This window comes from Etheostoma cragini, chromosome 19, assembly GCF_013103735.1.
Source record: "Etheostoma cragini isolate CJK2018 chromosome 19, CSU_Ecrag_1.0, whole genome shotgun sequence".
NCBI lineage: Eukaryota > Metazoa > Chordata > Actinopteri > Perciformes > Percidae > Etheostoma > Etheostoma cragini.
The window spans coordinates 17,922,297-17,941,584 of NC_048425.1; the positions used below are offsets into that span (position 1 = coordinate 17,922,297).

The following is a 19,288-nucleotide window of genomic DNA, read 5'->3' on the forward strand; positions in this document are numbered from 1 at the left end:
TGAATGGACGCTTGCAAGTATTCATGCACACAAATGCACAGACGGACATAGACTAGTACTTTAATTTGGGTAATTTGATCTTGTATTATATGAGGAACAACAACTGAACAAATTGAATTAACATGTGCTTTTATTTATCCTAAATTACATGAATGGGATCCCTGGCAGCTACCTCGTTATGCACACAGCTTTATGATTGGTTAATAATTTAATAATGTCACAGGACTTGTCTGTACTGCTCTTATTCTGATTCTCATTCAATATGCAAAGCTGAGACCCCGCCCCCACGAGTGTCAGTCAAAAATATTCGGGTTGTAACCACGCCCATTTCCCCCTCTCACTCCCTCGCGCTGGGTGCTGCTGCACCCTTCCGAAAGCCAGGTAGAACGAGAAACTGTTCATGTCAACTTCCGGTTGTGACTACCAAAATAAAATAAGTAACAATTTCCTAGCAGACGGTTAGGAACATTTTTTACATTTTATTTATTGAGTTAGCTATTGGATTATATTGGCTTTTCTCATATATTCTATATATACAGTTTATATTCTCCTTTTTCTGAATTTTTTTTGTATTAGCCTACTTCACGACATAATTGAAATTCTTTAAAACAGTCTCTTTTTCTTATATCACAACTTATCAAGCCTCAAGCACTGGCTCCAAAACATATGAAATCATTGTTAACCCTTGTGTTGTCTTCCCGTCAAAATTATAAAAAGTTGTTGACACTTTATATCGATGTTTTTAACTTTTTCTTATGTTTTCTCCCTTTTTTTTCAATGTTTGTCACTTTTTTGACATTGTTAACACTACGTAACACAAACTTATTAACTTTAGTTTACAGTTATATTTTGAATTTATGGTCAATAAACCTCAAATTTTAAGAAATTACACCTAGTGTTTGAGTTAGAAAAGCAGATATTAGGAATTATTGAGACTAAAATTAAAGGAAGGGATGTTGATGATAATCACAGACTGGAATATGTCAACTTTTACTCAATACTATTTCAAAAACACAAAATTAATGAAAGTAGAGATTTGTACTCGGCAAAGAGCGTTGGGTGGAATCTGTGTTTTTTTGGGGAAATAAAAAGAACATTGATATAGGACAACATGAAGACAACATGAGGACAACATGAAGACAACATTAGGACAACATGAAGACAACATGGGGACAACATGAGGGTCAAAATGTGTGTCCACAATAGTCAAAATGTGTTTTAGTAATTGGGTTAACAGATTCTAATTTGGGTAAAAAAAAAACATGGGCTATGTACAGATCTGTAGCCAATGTTGTGGAATATTGGGATCTAAAGTGAGATGATTTTCTTGTTTTTCTAAAGTGGCGAGTTGTGAGCTTTTATTTTGAAGGAAATACATAGCGTTCCCGTATCATTGTTGCGAAATGTGCCAGCTTGACGCAACTTCCTGAAAGATTGACAGCTTGCACCGCTCTCCTTTACTAGTGGAAACGATAGCACCCGTTGTGTGAGAGACGCAATCACAACTCGGCAAGTGATTTCTCTCGGATTTAATTTTGTACTTTTCAAAAAAGTTGGGAAGAAACGCACTCAGTTTGGAGTTAATACCAACCTACGGGGTATGAAAGTGGAGGGGACGCTACAAACTAAGTAAAAGAGGAGGTAGCCGTGTCCGTTTGATGGCTGCTGGGGATGGAGCCCAGCTGCCTGCCACAGTAGCGGCCAGCCGGAGCGTGGAGAAGGCGCTCGAGGAGGCTGCCGCGAGCGGGGCTCTTAACTTGGCCAACCGAAAGCTGAAGGAGTTTCCCCGGAGCGCCAGGAACTACGACCTGTCCGACATTACACACGCAGGTCGGTTTGCTTTCCCCTGTTTCTTCTCAACTCACAAAGCAGCACGAGCGAGCTAGCTGTTTTAATGATAACAGCCTTTTGTTTTATCGCCACCTGCTTCTTTCTTCTAACGGAGAAGGCACATCCTCTCTCGACACGTTTCACAAGACCCCCTAAAGTAACTCCGCACTTTTATTTTGCCCTGAGGACTGTCACAACCGCATACCTCGTACATTATGAAGTAATACTTCTTTCAATTTATCAGGACCTACCTCTTATTTCGGCACAGGGAAACTCAAAAAAACAGGTGTTAAATTAAAGGAATTATGAATAAAAAATGGCTTCTTTTACCAAATTGCAGTGTGAACTCAGTGTTGCCGTTAGACATATAGCAAATAGCTATAGCATGCAGCGTACAGCTGAATTGTATTTATAAAAGTAGCTTAAAGTCGAGTCTTACTTTTTGGAGCATTTACCACTCTCTTTAAACAAATCCGCATGAAGTTCCAGCTCTTTAAAAGAAGCTTAACGTGTTCTCTTAGAGTAGACTTACAAGATAAAAATGTCAGACATCCGAGTTCCTCTTCCTCAACATATCCTCTTTGAAGCGACAGTAGCGTTTTTACACTGCCAGTCCCCGTATGCGTTTGTCAGTGTTGTTAGAGCGTCACAACTTTAACATTTAAGCCTTTAACATTGGTTTTGCTAGTTTTTTTTTTCAGTTTTGAGTGATGAGCCTATAGTTTAACAACATGGCAACCTCTTAGTAACCTTAGTAACCAGCCTCCTGGACTCTTTAAATGTGTTAGCTTAGCCTACTTCATCTCCCTGAGCTAATTTGCCCGGGTCATTGTAGAAGGCTAATGCTAACAACACAGAGTACAACTGAACCGTGAAGGTGTGGATGACAGGTAGCTACCTCGTCCTCACCTGGTTGAAAAGACCCCCGCCCACCACACACACACACACACACACACACACACACACACACACACACACACACACCTAGCCTCTGCTGCTGCTTTCTATGTTTTGGTAATTAAGACAATCTGCTTATAACAAGCCAGATCTAGGCCCTGTGGGAAGAGGAGACCTTGAACACACACACACACACACACACACACACACACACACACACAGGCACCTGCCACTGGAGCATCCCAACCCTATTGACTATACATGACATACCTATGGTAATACTACTTGATTAGAATGTGTTTATCCCATAACTGTATGATGTCTTCTGCCTTTGACTTTCTTTGTGTTGGCGTTCTAAACTCTGGTGGATTTCTGAGGACTATGGTTACCTGGTCCTCAGATCTCTGCAGGGCAAATCCAGACAGCTAGCTAGACTATCTGTCCAATCTGAGGACTATAGTTACCTGGTCCTCAGGTCTCTGCAGGGTAAATCCAGACAGCTAGCTAGACTATCTGTTCAATCAGAGTTTTCTGCAGCACGACTAAAACTACTTCTAAACGTACACATGTTCCACCAAAACAAGTTCCTCAAGGATATTTAGCAGAGGCACCATGGCTCCGCCCACTATCCATTTGGCTGATGGACGAAAATGTCGATTTTGAACCCTTAGAGCCCTGCATTGTTAAGCTAAGCTTTAGAAGACCTACGGCCCAGTTGGCATTTTGGTTTGCCAAACGCAGGGGACACTAATGACATTAATCAACAATGGCTGCATTCCATTCCAGTGTGCCATTGTTAGGGCCCGGGTATTGTGCACACTGGCTCACCGGCACACTTACTGTTGTACGGAACCATCATCATTAATATTAATATTATTATTATTATTCGATGTTTTCAATGGCAGACATTTTGACACGTCACAGCAAAAAAAGCACCGGAGGCTTTTGCGTAGTTTCTGTCATGTTAAAATGTCAGATGTTCATGTTAAATGAAAAAAAGCTTCAAATATTGAGATCTCTGGTTTCAACAGTTTTTTTCTAAATATATGGTCATCTGCTCCCGGCAGGCAGGCTATGCAGTGTTTACGTTGCGTAATCTTGACCCCAGTTTTGGGTCGCATTCCTGCTGAAACATGTCCGGTTGTGTAGTTTTTGGTTTTAGAAGCCTTTTTAGTGGGGATTTTTATTATTGTAGAAAGTCTCATTATGTACTCTGCTGCAATGGACTGTGCAGAGGCCGCGAGAGCAGATGCCGAGACTCCAGAGACCTGGAAACGCTGACCAATCAGAGCACACGGTGCTTTTTAAAGAGACAGGCGCTCCACCAGAACTTCTCAGACAGAGGGGGAATAGGTGCCGCAGTAAGGGCAGTATGAGCTGAAAATACAGGGTTTGAACATTCAAGCCTGCAAATATGTTCTAGTAGAAACACAAAATACATGAACCTGAAAACGAGTATAACCCAGAATCTCCGCTGGGCGCGTATGTGCTGCGTTCCGGTTTTGTTCCGTCCTCCACCGCCACTCGCCATACCGAGTTTATTTATGTGCAGCTAACGATTATTTTCATATTTGATAATTCTGTAATTGATTAGTTGTTTGGTCTCTAAAATGGTGAACAATGTACGTATATCAGTGTTTTCCCGAATACCCCAAGACAACGTCCTCAAATGTCTCGTTTTGTCCACAACTCAATCTAAAGAAAGATGGGAAATACTGTTTTAGCAAGTTATAGCGGTTCAGCTGGGCGCTTCATTGGCACAGCTAATGCTAACGTTAGCTGCCCTACATCTGTCAGAGTTAGCTTCCACTTCCTATGTTACCTGCCGGTGGCATGGTTCTTAAGGGTTGTAATTATTAATCATAGGTGTGTTCTGGGCATAACATGCAATCAACCAATCAGAGGTCCTCTCCCATTCCCTTTAAGAGCCCGGAGCGTGTGGACCTCGGTGCATTGCTCTCATGATGGAGGATTTGCACCGTCATGTTTTTATTTGTAATCTTTAGCATGTGTGTGTGCTGCCGTGCGTCCCTGTGTGTGTAACCAGTATAGTGTGCGCGCGCTTTGCATGCAGTGTAGAAACAACAAGGACATGCTGCGTTATTGACTTTAGACCAGGCTTTGGTTGGTCAATAGCGCGATCACATGCCTCCTGGGCGCCTCACTAGGGAGGTGTTCCAGGCACGTCCAGCTGGGAGGAGGCCTTGGGAAAGAGCCAGGACTAGGTGGAGGGATTATATCTCCAACCTGGCCTGGGAACGCCTCGGGATCCCCCAGTTGGAAAAGGTTGATATGGCTCGGGAAAGGGAAGTTTGGGGTCCCCTGCTGGAGCTGCTCCCCCCACGACGCGATACCGGATGGATGGATGGATGGGTGGATGGATGGATGGATGGCAAGATCACTTCCCGCTGCCTCAAGATAGCAATATGCCCGGACTGCACCTGAACACACCTCCCTGTAAGACCAGCACGCCCAGGATGCACCTGAACACATCTCCCACTAAGACCAGGATGCCCAGACTGCACCTGAACACATCCCTGTAAGACCAGCACGCCCATGGGCCACAGATGGGCGCAGGTGCACTTGCTTTTTAAACAACATGGCCGCTGGACGGTCTTAAAATATCAAAGACACTTGTGTCGGGCTTTGTGCCGTGCTGCCGGGTGCGAGATGGGATCTTGGAACTTCAAAGGGATTTTCTTCGTTTAGCATCTCTGCGGACGTTTCTAAATGCTTATCCCAAGAGTTTTAAGCCCGGAACCAAGTCTGCCAGCTCTGAATGGTTGAGCTCTATGATCGTTATGGTCTCACTGTGGATCTACACTCATCCTTATCTTGGAGATGCAGTCTAAGCGCCTCAGAAGCATACACAAACCTTTCCCATAAGATAAGGATCCCATGTTTGGATAACTAGTTTGACTTTGATATCTAATAATGAGCTAGTGTTGCCCTGCTGCTTCCACACAGCTCAGCAGGGAGCGTTGCTGGGCAGCGAGGGGCAACAAACACCTTTAGGCCATGCCTAATGATAACAAGAATTTGCTATTATGGCAGTTATCTTTTTTAAATTAACCAATTGGTTTGGTGGCTGAATTTTTCATATTTAAGTGTCAGCGAGGCATTTTTACAGGTAAAGACACAGCTCATCCTCCATCCGGAGTGAGTTGGAAGGATATTACACAAAGACATGAGTACAGGAGGCCCAGCAGTGTTTATGATAACATCAGTGGAGCAGCTTCCCTCAGGAAGGTCAAAGGTTTACACCCCCCCCCCCCCCCCCACACACACACACACACACACACACACATATACACACACACACACCCGAGAAGGAGACTTGGCGTGCCTCCCCCCAGTGTTTCCTGCTAGCTTAGAGCATTGCAGGGAACAAAGCCAATCTATTGTATGTTGTGTGCACCTTGTGGACCCACAAGACAATATCCTCAGCCTACCCTCGGGCTTCAAGAACGATTTTGACCAAGTATGGGGTTTGAAATAATAATATTGGTGTTACTATATTAAAGATTAGAGCTGCAGAGGTGGATGCTGTGGCCCTAAAATCAAATGAGGGTATTCCAGGTTAGCCGATGGGTGTCCTAGTTAGTTTGACGCTGACTATAAGGACCTGTACCTTGTGTTGCTTTGCTCTAGGGACGTCTGCTGTAAAATGCGTTGCGAGTCAAGCGCACAGCCCCGTTAATGAAAATCAACATCTGGTGCTTTGGGTTAAAGCGGACGGACCCCGTTGCTTGTTTGTCAGTAGCATTTTGCAGCGTGTATTTGCTGCTAGATCAACTTAAACACTGTGTTCATTTAGGCTATATCCAAGTCCAGACCCTCCTGCCTTCATGTATTAAACCTGCTAGTCTTATTTCAATTTGGGCCTACTTCTTACTCTACTTAATTTCAATTTCCTTGCTTGAGTCATCCTAAAAGGATTAATGCAGAGAAGTCAAAGATTACCTAATAATGGAGCACTGACCAAAATGTAGAAAATACATTTTTTTATTCCTTCCTTTATTCTTTATTCCTTTATTCGGATGCCCATTAGCTGCTATCGATGTGGCAGCCACGCTTCCAGGGGTCCCCATATAACAATCACAACTTATCCATAAAAATGACACACAATTAAAACAAGACATATAGTGCAAGTAAAAGAATATCAATGTGTATGTTCAGTAAATTAGTGTCAAATAACACATTACATTGTGACAATCACTGTCCATCATAGTTGGATGAAAAAATATTTAACATATAATATAATAATAATCTATATAATAATCATATAATAATCTAACCCAGCTCTGCTGCTTTATTTGGAGCCGTTTGGAGCTTAGACTGGTCTTCTTTCTGCTGCAACCGACCAGACTGGTGAGCAGTAATCAAGGTAAAACTAGTGCTTGTGTCATCAACCAACATTGCATCATGACTTTGTGTAAACACACAGTACACGCCGACCTTCTTAAGCCAAGTGGCGTGTTATCTGGACGCATTTTGAGCTCTCTGCGTTGAAGTCGGTTGGCTTTAGGAAACGTCCCGTGGGCGAAAGTCCTGTGTTCTACCCATCCACCCCCCCGACCAACCTCCCTACATGGATTTTTGCCTTTTCATACTACTCGCTATGGTGTAATATCACACACTATCCAAGGTGATTGGAGCCCAAACAGTGCTGATAAACACGCTAAAACGCAAGTATGCGTCTTGATAACACGCCAGTAATTGGATAGATACATACATACATACATACATACATACATACATACATACATACATACATACAGACGCCATTTCCTGAGATCAGTCTGCATCGACACTCTTGTGGCAGGGATAAGAAAAGGGAAACATCTTTTCAATATTTGATATTCCATTATTCATTTTCATAACAACTCAGATTGGGATCGGCACATTCCCCGTAGTAATACAGATATTGAGTTTTTACTGCTATACTTTATTAAAAAAGGATTGTTGGGACCAACCGCAGCTCATGTCAGTGCAGTTGTAGTTTGCTCAATAACGGGAGCAGTGGTGGTGGTGGTGGTGGATGGTCCATGGACACAAAGTTAATACATGAAACTGTCATACGTTCTCTGGAGGAGCGAGACACACTCTGTCCACAGCACAGCTGAAGGCCAGCAAATGACTGACTGAGAAATAATGGATGAGGTGTGTGCGTGTGTGTCCATTTCCACATTGTGTAAATTGAAGTGTTGGTGTTGGTTTGTGCTGTCTAGGTTTTAGTTTCATCAGTTTTAAGGCCATGACAGTAACTCTGTAATTGCCATTATTCAGACTAGGGGGGGTCACGGTTCACCAAACCCACGGTTTTTGGTTTGCATCACGGTTTTAGGGTCACAGTTATGGCTCTTGTTCTTATTTTTTCTTTTAATCTTTGACACATTTAGAAATATACCTCGGCATATGATAAATAGCTTAATTGTCCACAATGTAGGATACAGTATTAAACAGTAGTTCTATCATGTGATCATGCACAGACCGGATGCGACTTTGAGCCCATTTTTGAGGAAAGCTAGGGGAGACGTTGATGATTTCAACAAGCTTTTCATTTATTTGGCCAAAAAAAGGAGAATTTAAAAGGAACTTATGTGACTTTTTAGCACACATAGATTGAAATGTTACAGATCAATTGAAGTTGATTTATCAAACTGCCATCTTCAGTGTAGCTCTTACAAAAATGTTATCCTTTAAAAGAAAAAAAAAAGAGGAACTCATAGCGCTCCATCTTTTGAATAAATCATTTCAGAAAGATACTCACCGGTATGACTTTCATAAATGGGGTGTGTTTGCAGAACGTGGCTTCAAATTTCCCACTCTGATGTAATATAGTTTGGTTGTTTTCTTCATGAACCGTGCCACCCCTAACTCAGACACTATAAGCCTGGGTCTGTGGTTAAAACCCCTGTTGCTTCTCTGGCACTAATGCTTAGAAGAAGCGGAGCTCCTCAGGGCGGCTTCAGCCCTCTCTGTGCAGGGACTCTGACACCAGTGTAGTTTAGGAGCTAGCTCTGGGACCTCCTCTAGCTCATCCCATGTAGGTCCTGTAGTCCTGAGCGACCCGGGCCTGTGCTTGGTTTGTGACCCGGGTACTGGGTATGAGAACTTTGGTCTGTCAGTCCACTGAACCATGTGGGCAAATATCTGGACTTGGTTTTGACTGATGACTACCTACACTCTGGTATATTTGTGTGCCCAATTAATGTTGGGAATGTCTGAATTTATGTAAATGAAAACACAGAATTCAGCAAGATGGTGACAATTCAACATATAAAATATGAATAGAATACAAAGGAGGAAAGCTCTCACAAGGCTGTGTTCTGTAGATAGGAACCTGTCCTATAGTGTCCTACTGTCCCATGTTATTCAGAGCGTACGGCGGACACTGAGCTCCTTTTGGGACTGTCTCCGTCAGCGATCAGAGAAGATATTAGCAACAACGTGGTCAGGTGCCAGGAAATGTACAGAGTAGCTTTCAGATTGTCCATGAATAAATGCTGCTGCTCCTCAAGAGCCAAGGACAGAAAGTCTCCCCTGGGCCTCCTAGCAAAGGTCTGGAAGCTGAACCAGGAGAGTCATCTAGCTGTACTCCAGCATTTAAGGCTGTGGTAAGACTTCAGATGAGTAGTCCAGAACAACGCCTTGTTGAAATGGTTGAGTTCATTAAATTAAAGCATTTCTCATTTAATTGACTCAAACGTACAGTATCTTAACCATGGTATGTGATGCGATACTTCAGTACCCTTCAACAACAAATATTCTCAGGTAGCAGCTAGAAGCTGCAAGAGAGAGGTGTGTGTGTGTGTGTGTGTGTGTTTTGAACTCAACATATGGCTGTGGCCTTCATTCAGCTGTTTACATCTGTTCTGTGTCGTTAAATGAGACTGTGTGCGTGTGTGTGTGTGTGTGTGTGTGTGTGTTTTTTAATTTCCTCTGGGCTGCGGATGTGGGCTGTCTTGACTCAGTCTACACTTCTGCTTTGTCTGTCTTCTTCTGAGTTCTTTCTGGTTCCCCCACACTTTCTGTCAGCCAACATCTTTCCGTCCGATTCAATCCACTTATTAAAGGACTTTTGTTGAAAATGTCACAGGAAATAAAAAGCCAGATGGATCTATTTGCTCAAAGATATTCATGGGGAAACGGGAAGGAATGTTTCACGAAGAGACCAATTCTGGACTTGGTATCAGCTAGTGAATGCCTTGTCATTCTAGAAAGGACCAGAAGTCACTTACTCATTGCAATGGGACAGCAGTTTTATAATCCTTTGACATGCTTTAATCGACTGTATTTCCAGTTTTGGGTCTGAGCGTTTGTCTCTCTGTGTCTGAAAGCTGGCGGTGTGTTTTCCCTCTCCGAGTGCAGCAGCTGGTGTCCCACGGGAGGTAACTAGAGAGACGCGGAGACACAGACAGGGATGGCTGTAGGACAACCCCAGCAGTCTGCCAACAAACATATACCGGGCCATACATAGCCTGCTCTGGAGTCTGGCTGTGTGCATGTGTGGGCGAGCCCCCGCCACTCCTAGCAATTGTTTCTATCCAGTCAGGAGGCGGAGACACGTTTCAGGACCTGGGTGTCCGCAGCATTTAGCTGGTCTCCTTGCACAAGCCTTTACCTTTTAGAGATGAGATGAGTCAGCCAAACAGCCAGCTGTTTAACGCTGTCTGAGCATTTGAAGTGTCTCATGTTCTGGTGGGAACTTACACAAGTTGCATCATATCTGACACTTGAGAGTGAGATTGCATTCACAAGCTAACTTCTAAATAGGGAAGTCCCTTTTTTCGAGCCTTGATGGTTGTTTGCAGTTCTTTATTCAACTGCATTGATCTACTATTACTATAACATTATGTCATGGTCCGCACATAACTTAACACCCTATCAACTGTATTTCCATCCATTTGCTCACTCGCTTCTTCTTTTCTGTACACGCTCCCACTCTGAGACAGGCAGGAACACCTGGACAGGTGTAACCAACCACAGTATGAGTAGGGCTGCAACCCTTGGTCATTTTCACTAACGACTCATATACTGAGTCATTTCTGACGTAATGAATTCATAAATCTGTCAAATGTAACAGCGTTGTGGAAAATGCCCATCACCATAACTCCAGAAGCAGCTGAGCTTAGAACATACAGTAAGTTATATGTTCATTGAACTTGTTCTACCCTACCAAACAGTTACAGGCCATTATAACGTTGGGAATGGACTTTTCCGCATTGAGACATAGGCTAATCTTTCAAGAGGGTAACTCGATGCATCTTAGATACTGTTTGTTTGCCAACGGCTAGTCTCTACTTTCTTTATTTCCTTCATCTGTGGTAGCTACCGTGTGCTCGGGCTAAGCAGGCTGCCATCAGTTAATGGGCCTCAGACCCAGTCCTTCTGGCTCTGGGATTGTCCCCCAACACAATGTAACACTATAAGAGTGTGTGTAAATAATCTACCGGTGTGGAGTGGACTGCTTGGTGAATAATGGAAGCTCTTATGTAAGCCAGCAGATCCATTAACTCCCTCAGTGTTTGCTGTCCAGATGGCTGATTCACTGAGGAAATGGGCCCACCATAGAGTAGGCATGGGGCCTAGCAGGGGCTGAAATGGCAGGCTATGTGGAGGTAGAATACTTGTTAGAGTTATCATAGGATTAGTGTTTGACTTATGACTCTTCCCAGTGGTGGTTGATTCATACAAGGTGTAATTGAGCAGTGATGAGTGGAGAACGGCCTCGTGGGACCTGTGATGACCAGGGATTAGCCATGACCATGCTCTGGCTGAGTTGAATAAGCTAAATGAATGTAATGTAGTATTATTGAACCCAAATACTGCTCTTTTAGCTTACATAAATGCTTTAAGATGTTTGAGTGAATCCTAAAAAATACAATATCGTACTTAAATACACTGTATTTTTAATTATTATTGTCATCAATGCACATAGCATGAATCATCCTGAACTCAGGGGCTGCTGGACGTCCTAAAACCAGTTATTATAAAAAAACAAAAACAAACATTGATTTTCATCCAACAAATTTAAAGTTGTTGTAGTGGGATCCAGGCTGTATGTGTATTATTTAGTAGTATTTGTTGTTGGAAAGAGTTTGGTTTTAATGTTTTATTATCATACAGTGGCTTCACTTTTTGCGCATTTTTATTGTGTAGAAATATATATATATATAGATGCCATTCAAAATGGATAGAATTGTCATTTTGTCCATCAATCAACACTCAAAGATCCAAAATGACAAAGTAAAAACAGGTTTTTCAAACATTTGCAAATGTCATTACAAATCAGAAAGGTAGGCTACATAAGGGTATTTTGGAACCAGACCATGCTTTTGCACAAATACTTACTGCATTTTCTTTTCTGTGGTGGATTTGGACTTCTGCAGTGCCCATGTTGTTGCCATGACGATTTGGATCCGTGTGCTTGTTTGTCACTTCTGTTGCTCAGAGTTGGAGAAGTTTCAGCTACAGACCCAGTGTCTCTGCCTGCAGAAAAAGCCTCAGTTTCTGGGAGAGCTGACTGTTGGCCTACAGTAAGATTAAAACCTCTTCCAGTCTGCTGGGCCCATTGAAGTGCCTAAATGGGATTTTCATTTTATGTCCATGCAAGTCTTGTTTTCTGTGTCCTAGTTAGGTGCTGCAGGAGTTCAAAGTGTCTTCCTAGTATACTTCCCCTTTTGCATAAGCTTTGCATATGAAAGTTAAAGCAAAGCCTGCAGTCTGTAGGAGGGAAGGAGAGAGAAGAGGGAAAGGAAATTGAAGGGGAAAGGAAGGAGAAAGACTTAAGGAAGTGCAAGTGGATAAGGTCGGACCTGAAAAGGAGAGTTCCTCCCTATCATCTGGAAATGAATCTCTCATCAAGGGTCAATCCCACCATCCTTTACTCACTTAAACTGCTGTGAGAAGTAAAAACTTCCCTCCTTGGTATTTTCTTAGCCTGCTTTATACCAGACTAAGGCCCCCTCCAGCAGAGATCTTCAGCTATGCTAGGTCAGGGTTCAGTTGGCCCAAAACCTCTGCAGTCTGAGTAGTAGTAGTAGTAGTAGAAGTAGTAGTAGTAGTAGTCTTTGAATGGAGTATGGCAATGGAGCTCCACCAAAACTAAAAGAGCTGACGGCCAAAACAACCTTATTTACATGTTGTGTCTTGCACTCTAGCTGAGTCACCTGGGTTTTGGTTAGTCATACACACACACACGCACACACACACATTCACTGCACCCAGCCGTCGTCTGTCCAGAAATGGCTAAGTAGATGAAGCCATCTTTTCCCAATAGAGTTAAAAAAATGCCATTTGTGGATTTCACAAATCATAGAGCATGCAAACCAAACAGCTGTTGAGCTTTAACAGAGCTAGGCTAACAGGTTCCCCCTGAGCCCAGTCTTTTTTACTAGGCTAGGTCTGGTCTCTAGGGGGGTCCAGCAGAGCTCTTTAGCTGGTGAGTAGTTTGTGCTGAGTGAAGTTCAAACTAGCCATGTAAGGATGTGTTGGATGTCTTGTTGCATTAGCAGTGCACTTTGTTATTCACAATTGGTACATAAAGCTAGGAAGTGACTTCAGAATATTCAAATGAAGTTGATATTGATGGGAACGATCTAATCTGCCACTCAATGATGATAGACAGAGTGACTGAGTGAGTGAACTTCCACATGTCTTGATCCGAATGATAACTTATCGTAGCAGCCAGCACCAGTTCCATCTCCATTACTCATCTACGGAACAGTTAGCTCTCTCCATTCTCACCCTCGGGCCACGCTTGCTCTCTGTCACGTGACCTCACGGAGCGTGTGGTGTTCCTCTCACACGAACCCTGTAACAGGAACACCACATCCTGTCTTACAGCACAGACACAGTTGTGTTGTCATTGGCAACCTTGTGAAATAAACCCAAACGAACGAATAGCAGGCTCAAAAGGTTGGATTAAGGTAATGTGGCTGGTAAAGAAACTGCAGATTTGAAACAAATCATGCATGTTGTTATTCATATAGATATGATTATACATTTTTTATTTGATATTAATTTCAAAACACCATTTGCTCCATGAATGCGTGTTTTAAATAGCATTAAAACATTTAATGACAAAACGCAATGTGTGGCGGCTGGTGTTGATTGTGTGTAATCACCGAAAAATATTCCTTTATTTGTATAAACTGCAAAGCAGCAGATGTGTCCTCCTCAAAAGTGCAACTGAAATAGTATTTTATCTTAAATATAAAAAAAATCAAAGATTATGAAAGGCTTGTTTATTGCTAAAGCCATATGGTTACAATGAAATGATTTATTTTAGATGTAATAATAACTTTTTTCCACTAGTCATTTGCTATTACACAACAAACGGAAGAGAAACTAGATGGCCGAAGGGTATTTTACAATGAAAGAACCAAGCGCAACACTACGTCTCAGTGTCCACGGTGTCTCAAAGGTCAGCTCTGTGTCTTTAGCTGCAGACTGTTGGATGTCCTGCTGTTAGTGAAATACAGACACATGTTGGACCATTTAGCTGTCAGCATTTTAACCCTGTTTTAAGCTTAATTTATGATGTTAGTGGTGTTCCCTGCACCATGAAATGACGTCGCCGCACTTTCCAGCGCGAAGGCTCCGAAGCGGCCGCGGCGTGTGGTCGTGCACCTCTGATTTATTGTACCTACGCTCTCGCTTTGCCTTCAGTTCAACACGGTCTGTTGGGAAGAGCAAGTTCGCCTCTACAAACATCTGTGTTATTCTCCATGTACAGAACACAGGGAGTCAAACAGCCCTAAGTACTGCATGTGGTCAGACAGAGACACCACACTGGGGAAAGAAGACACATTTTGATGGTGGTTTGGAAAAACATGACAGATGGTTTTTTTCAACTCTAAAAATGGCTCCATATAAAGAATGGTCTTACACTGTTAGAGGGAGACAGTCATTTAGTTGTGGAGATAAACAACAGTCACGTAAATGTTTAGAGTAGATACCATAGACAGTTAAAGAAATGGACCAACAGATCCCGTTGCTCTGGACGGAGACTAGTGGAGTCTATTAGAAGCTCTGTCCAGGTGATGCTGAGCGTTACTGCGCTGACTCCAACTGAGCTTGAAGACGTAGATGTGACGTGAGCAACCTGTCTGAAAGCTGTAAGTCTTCTGGTAGCTGTGCAAGAGAAATCTCAATCGTTCCCAATCAGCAGAGGTAGGTATATGTTAGGAGATAACATAGGCTATAGGAAATCATTCCTACCACAGACAATAAAACTCTTCAACACTTCATCCCTGGTTGCTAGATGACACTCAATCATCACCACAATATTGCAATAAGGGCAACCGGAACGATTGGTTCATTTACATTTTTTTAGCATACTTATATTTAAACAGTTGCACATTTAGTTTTTTCCGATCTTGTATATACTTAAATATTTGTTCTTACATTCTTATATTTTATTCTTATATTTTGTTATAATAATTATTATTATTTCATGTATATTGTATGTATGTATATTTTGTGTGCTGCTGTAACACTGTAATTTCCCATTTTTTTGGGATCAATAAATATCTATCTATCTATCTATCTATCTATCTAGGCACAGGCTAATTACTGCTAACTAACATGCTAGTTAACATTAACATAGACACAGGCTAATTACTGCTAACTAACATGCTAATTAGCTTTAGTAATTAAACCTAAACACCTAATGGAAGTCTAAACTGTCTGCATGCTTCTACTGACAATACGGTGATTTGTCGACTGCGACGGTAAGTCGCGTGGTTATGACACAATTGTTAGCCCATTTTAAAAAAAACTTCTGCTACGGAGACATAACGTGAGCTACAAGGTAACGGAGCCTTGTATACATTGTTGTGTTTCTTTAGAAATAAACAACCGACAAATAGAGTCTTTAAACGCTTCAGATGTAAAGTTATTCGCTGTCAAAATGAATGGGAGTCAATGGGATGCTAACGGCGGGGGATGGCTTTGTAGCATTAAAATGGCGCCATGGGAGCTACGCTTAGAGAGAAGAGGCTTACCCCCTTGGTAGATAAATGTAATGTTAACCTGCTTTTCTTTTTTTCAACTACTTTCTGCTTATTCACAGATTATTTTGCCTGTACGCCCTCTAGTGTTTGGGAGAGTACTGCAACGAACAATGCGCTAAATGCATAAACGTCTCTGTGCGTGCTCGTGCATGCTCGTAGTGCGTGGGCCATACGGCCATATGGCGGCTGTTACCAGCTAACGGTTGGCTAACGTTTCCGGCTGTATGTTAGCTTCTGTTGCACCCTAGCCTGTTTTAAAAATGGCATTGCGATACATTTTTTTCCATCTCAACCGGTTGTAATCTTTCCACATTTAAATGGTTTTGAAGCGATTCACTATGCACATTTTACTTCACTTGTCATAAGTATTTCCCGCCAGTACAATACTTCAGTAAACAATGGAACAGTTATATTAAGGTGGGAATGAAAGGTTACATTTATAAGCAGTAAAAGGTGTCGCTGCTCAGTAAGAATTTTAACGAGGCATTATCCCAGAAGGCATTGCCATGCTTGGTAAACAGCTGCATTTGAAGTCCACCATAGTGCTCTCCCTGTGACTCAGGGCTTTCCCAGCAGTCCCTTTTTGTTGAGTCATTCCTCCCGGGGGTTGTGTTGTCTTGGCTTCCCCATGCACGGCCTCTTTGTTATTTAATTCTCTTTCTCGCTGCTCCTTTGTCCAAGCTCTCCTGCTGGTATTATCTCATTCACCCTTCCCCTCCCCCACCGTAGCTCACCTCCCTTCTCCAGAACATCATATGAGCAGAGTCTCGTGGACATGTCTCTGTACACACAGAGGACTGTGAGATTCTTGGCTGCGTGACATGGAATAAACGTTGAAATAGACATTGCTGGTACTTCATTAACACCACACAGCTTGTAAGATGAGATGAACAAACAGTTTATGAACCCCAAAACACCTGAAGAAAGCTTTAAATCTATCTCAGGTAAATCCTAGATGACTACAGGTGTGAACTTGTTTACTTCTTCATCCACTCTTTTTATGGTTGTCTTTCATGGACGATACCGGCTACTAATGCCGTCCTAATGCTACAGGCCCAGCCCGTCTGCAGGCGAGGCCTTCAGAAACCTAATATCCTCTTATTTCCTCCAGGTTTTTCTTGAGTAAACATGACAAAACATGGTAAAACACAGGAGACGGACATAATAACAGGAACATCGAGGCGTAATTTCCAGCGAAGGGCAACATCCTTTCATTAAATACTACCAATGTGCTTGAGGAACCTTCTCACTGAGGAGAAAATAAATGACTATCATAAACCTTTTTGTGGATAGTGTTCAAGGAGTTGATTAAACTCTGCTTGGATGTGTAAAGATTATATTCCAACTCATTGTCACGCCTCTGTGCACCAGGCCACTTACTGTGTGGAGTGGGCCTGCGTTGGAAAGGTGTAAAGGGTGACGTGTCTGAGAGAGTCCAGAGCTGTGGTGAGGAACTCTGTCGACAATTATCTGCAGCTCAGTGTGACAATGCCAAAGGAGCTGGTAGTGGACCTGAGAAGGGGACGGCACTGGTTCTCCCCCTGTCTCCATCTGAGATGTTGTTGTGGACATAGTGGAGGACTACAAATACCTGGGAGTACACATAGACAATAAACTGGACTGGACTGAGAACTCTGGAGTACTCCACAGGAAGGGCCAGAGGAAGGTCCTCCACCATCTGTCGGCCAATGCTGAGGATGTTTTAAGACTCTGTGGTGGCTAGTGCTCTCCTGTATGCTGTTGCATGCTGGGGCAGCGGACTGAGAGTGACAGACTCAACAAACTGATTCGCTATGCCAGTGATTATCTTTATTGCTGCCACAATTGCCACTGTGCATCATGCCAACTACTATAATTATTGTAACGCAAGTGAGTGTTAGCGTTAACTATTAACTCGTCGTTATTACATACAAGTACCATCGGGGCGTGGATAGAGTAAGAGCACAGAGACAGCTTCGACCTTGTAACTTGCTTTATTTCTTTAATGACACTTAGCGTTAATAAAACATGCTTCAGCATCTCATTTCATCCCTCTTCAACCTGGTAACTTAATTACAGGCACGGTAGGCCTACACCATGTTAGATAGCTCCCTTGTTAACTCAAGGAACACAATACACTATGAAGCTACAATTAATGGAAATACGTGGCTTATTTCAGTCACCCTCAAAACGGTCATTTGTTAACTAAACATTCCCAAAATAAATCTCGTCTTACATTATTCTGAAATCATTTCTGTATCAGTGTCTCTGTTTTCCAACTGGCAGCTGCAGCAACCCGCCCACCAAGAGTCTGGGTCTGTCCGAGGTTTCTGTCTGTTCAAAGGGAGTTTTTCCTTGCTGCCGTCGCACCAAATGCTTGCTCATGAAGGTATTGTTGTGTCTCTGTAAATTATAGAGTGTGGTCTAGACCTACTATATTCTGTTGTGATTTGACACTATAAATACAGTGTTTCCTTTTGGGATTGTTTTCACAAAGCCCCAACAAGTCCAAAAAAAAGTATTGGGATTATTATTGCATTGCTGTGGCATTTAGGTGCATGTGGGACTGGGTCTGTCAGCAGATCCCCAATATTAACGGACTTGGAAAAGCACACCCTCAAAGCACTGCCAACAAGATGGGGTTCAGCAGCTGCACGGCCTATTTCTCCTCAACATGTTTTCAGAAAGACGTTTGGGTGAACTATTTTAGTAAAATATGAGATCCTGTTCTGAACGAGCCGCCATGATGGTCTGGTTTTGAAATTCAGGAGAAGCCAGGCCCACGTGATGCTTATGTTCCATTAGCTGCTGGCTTTTTAATTTTTGTGCAACAATATAGATTAGCGCTGCTGTTATGGAAACGTATTACATCTCGCGCACACACAGAACGTACGCTCAAGTCGGCGTTGCTTCGGTGTGTTCAGAGGCACTTTTTACCGACTCGGGGAGTCAGTCCGACTGCCTTCTCTTCCGAAGGTCGGCCATCGGGTTGGAGCCTTCGTTTAATATTTATTTTGTCAAAAGAACATCTCATTCTGAAGGAAAGTATTTCATTCTCATGTTATTAGACCGCTCAGTGAGCCATTAAAGAGCTGATTATCTGCAGCTTAAGGCTAAAGCATCCCTTAAACCTAACAAGCATCCATTACATTACACATCCTTTTACTTTCTCCCTCCAGTGATCCAACGTGCCTCAGGTGAAATGAACAGCTATAGAATTAAAAGGTTATACTGGATGATGCCTGACAGGTCATATGGTGAAATAAATTACAAATAGACTTGCAATAAATAAGATGAGAGGTAATCCTGCTCGCTGTCTGAAGACAGAACAGACAAGATATATTCCATTCTAACTCTCCCTACATCACTATTGACATTGACATCTCCCTGTCTGATGTGACCTGATAAATACACTCATAGATGATGTAGTTTGTCATGTAAGTTAATGTTTAGTGCACTGCAATGACACAAACTCTCATTAAACATAATACAACTTTTTTCTGCCACATGGCATTGTTTTGTCATCGATTACGTCCCACTTTGCAACACAGTAATACAAC

General features: G+C 42.5%; 1 protein-coding gene across 3 annotated transcripts in view; it reads left to right on the forward strand.

The window, feature by feature from the left end:
- The first annotated feature begins 1,429 nt into the window (after nucleotides 1-1,429).
- lrch4 (leucine-rich repeats and calponin homology (CH) domain containing 4) overlaps nucleotides 1,430-19,288 on the forward strand; it is a 39,098-nt gene continuing 21,239 nt past the window's right edge. For 2 of the 3 annotated variants that reach the window (XR_004660593.1, XM_034901342.1), the window contains exon 1: nucleotides 1,430-1,830. Coding sequence is in view for 2 of the 3 variants with exons in the window: in XM_034901342.1 (XP_034757233.1) it covers nucleotides 1,659-1,830 (172 nt within the window). In the remaining variant the exon portion in view is untranslated. The remainder of the gene's footprint in view (nucleotides 1,831-19,288) is intronic. The other variant, XM_034901343.1, reaches the window with a different exon arrangement.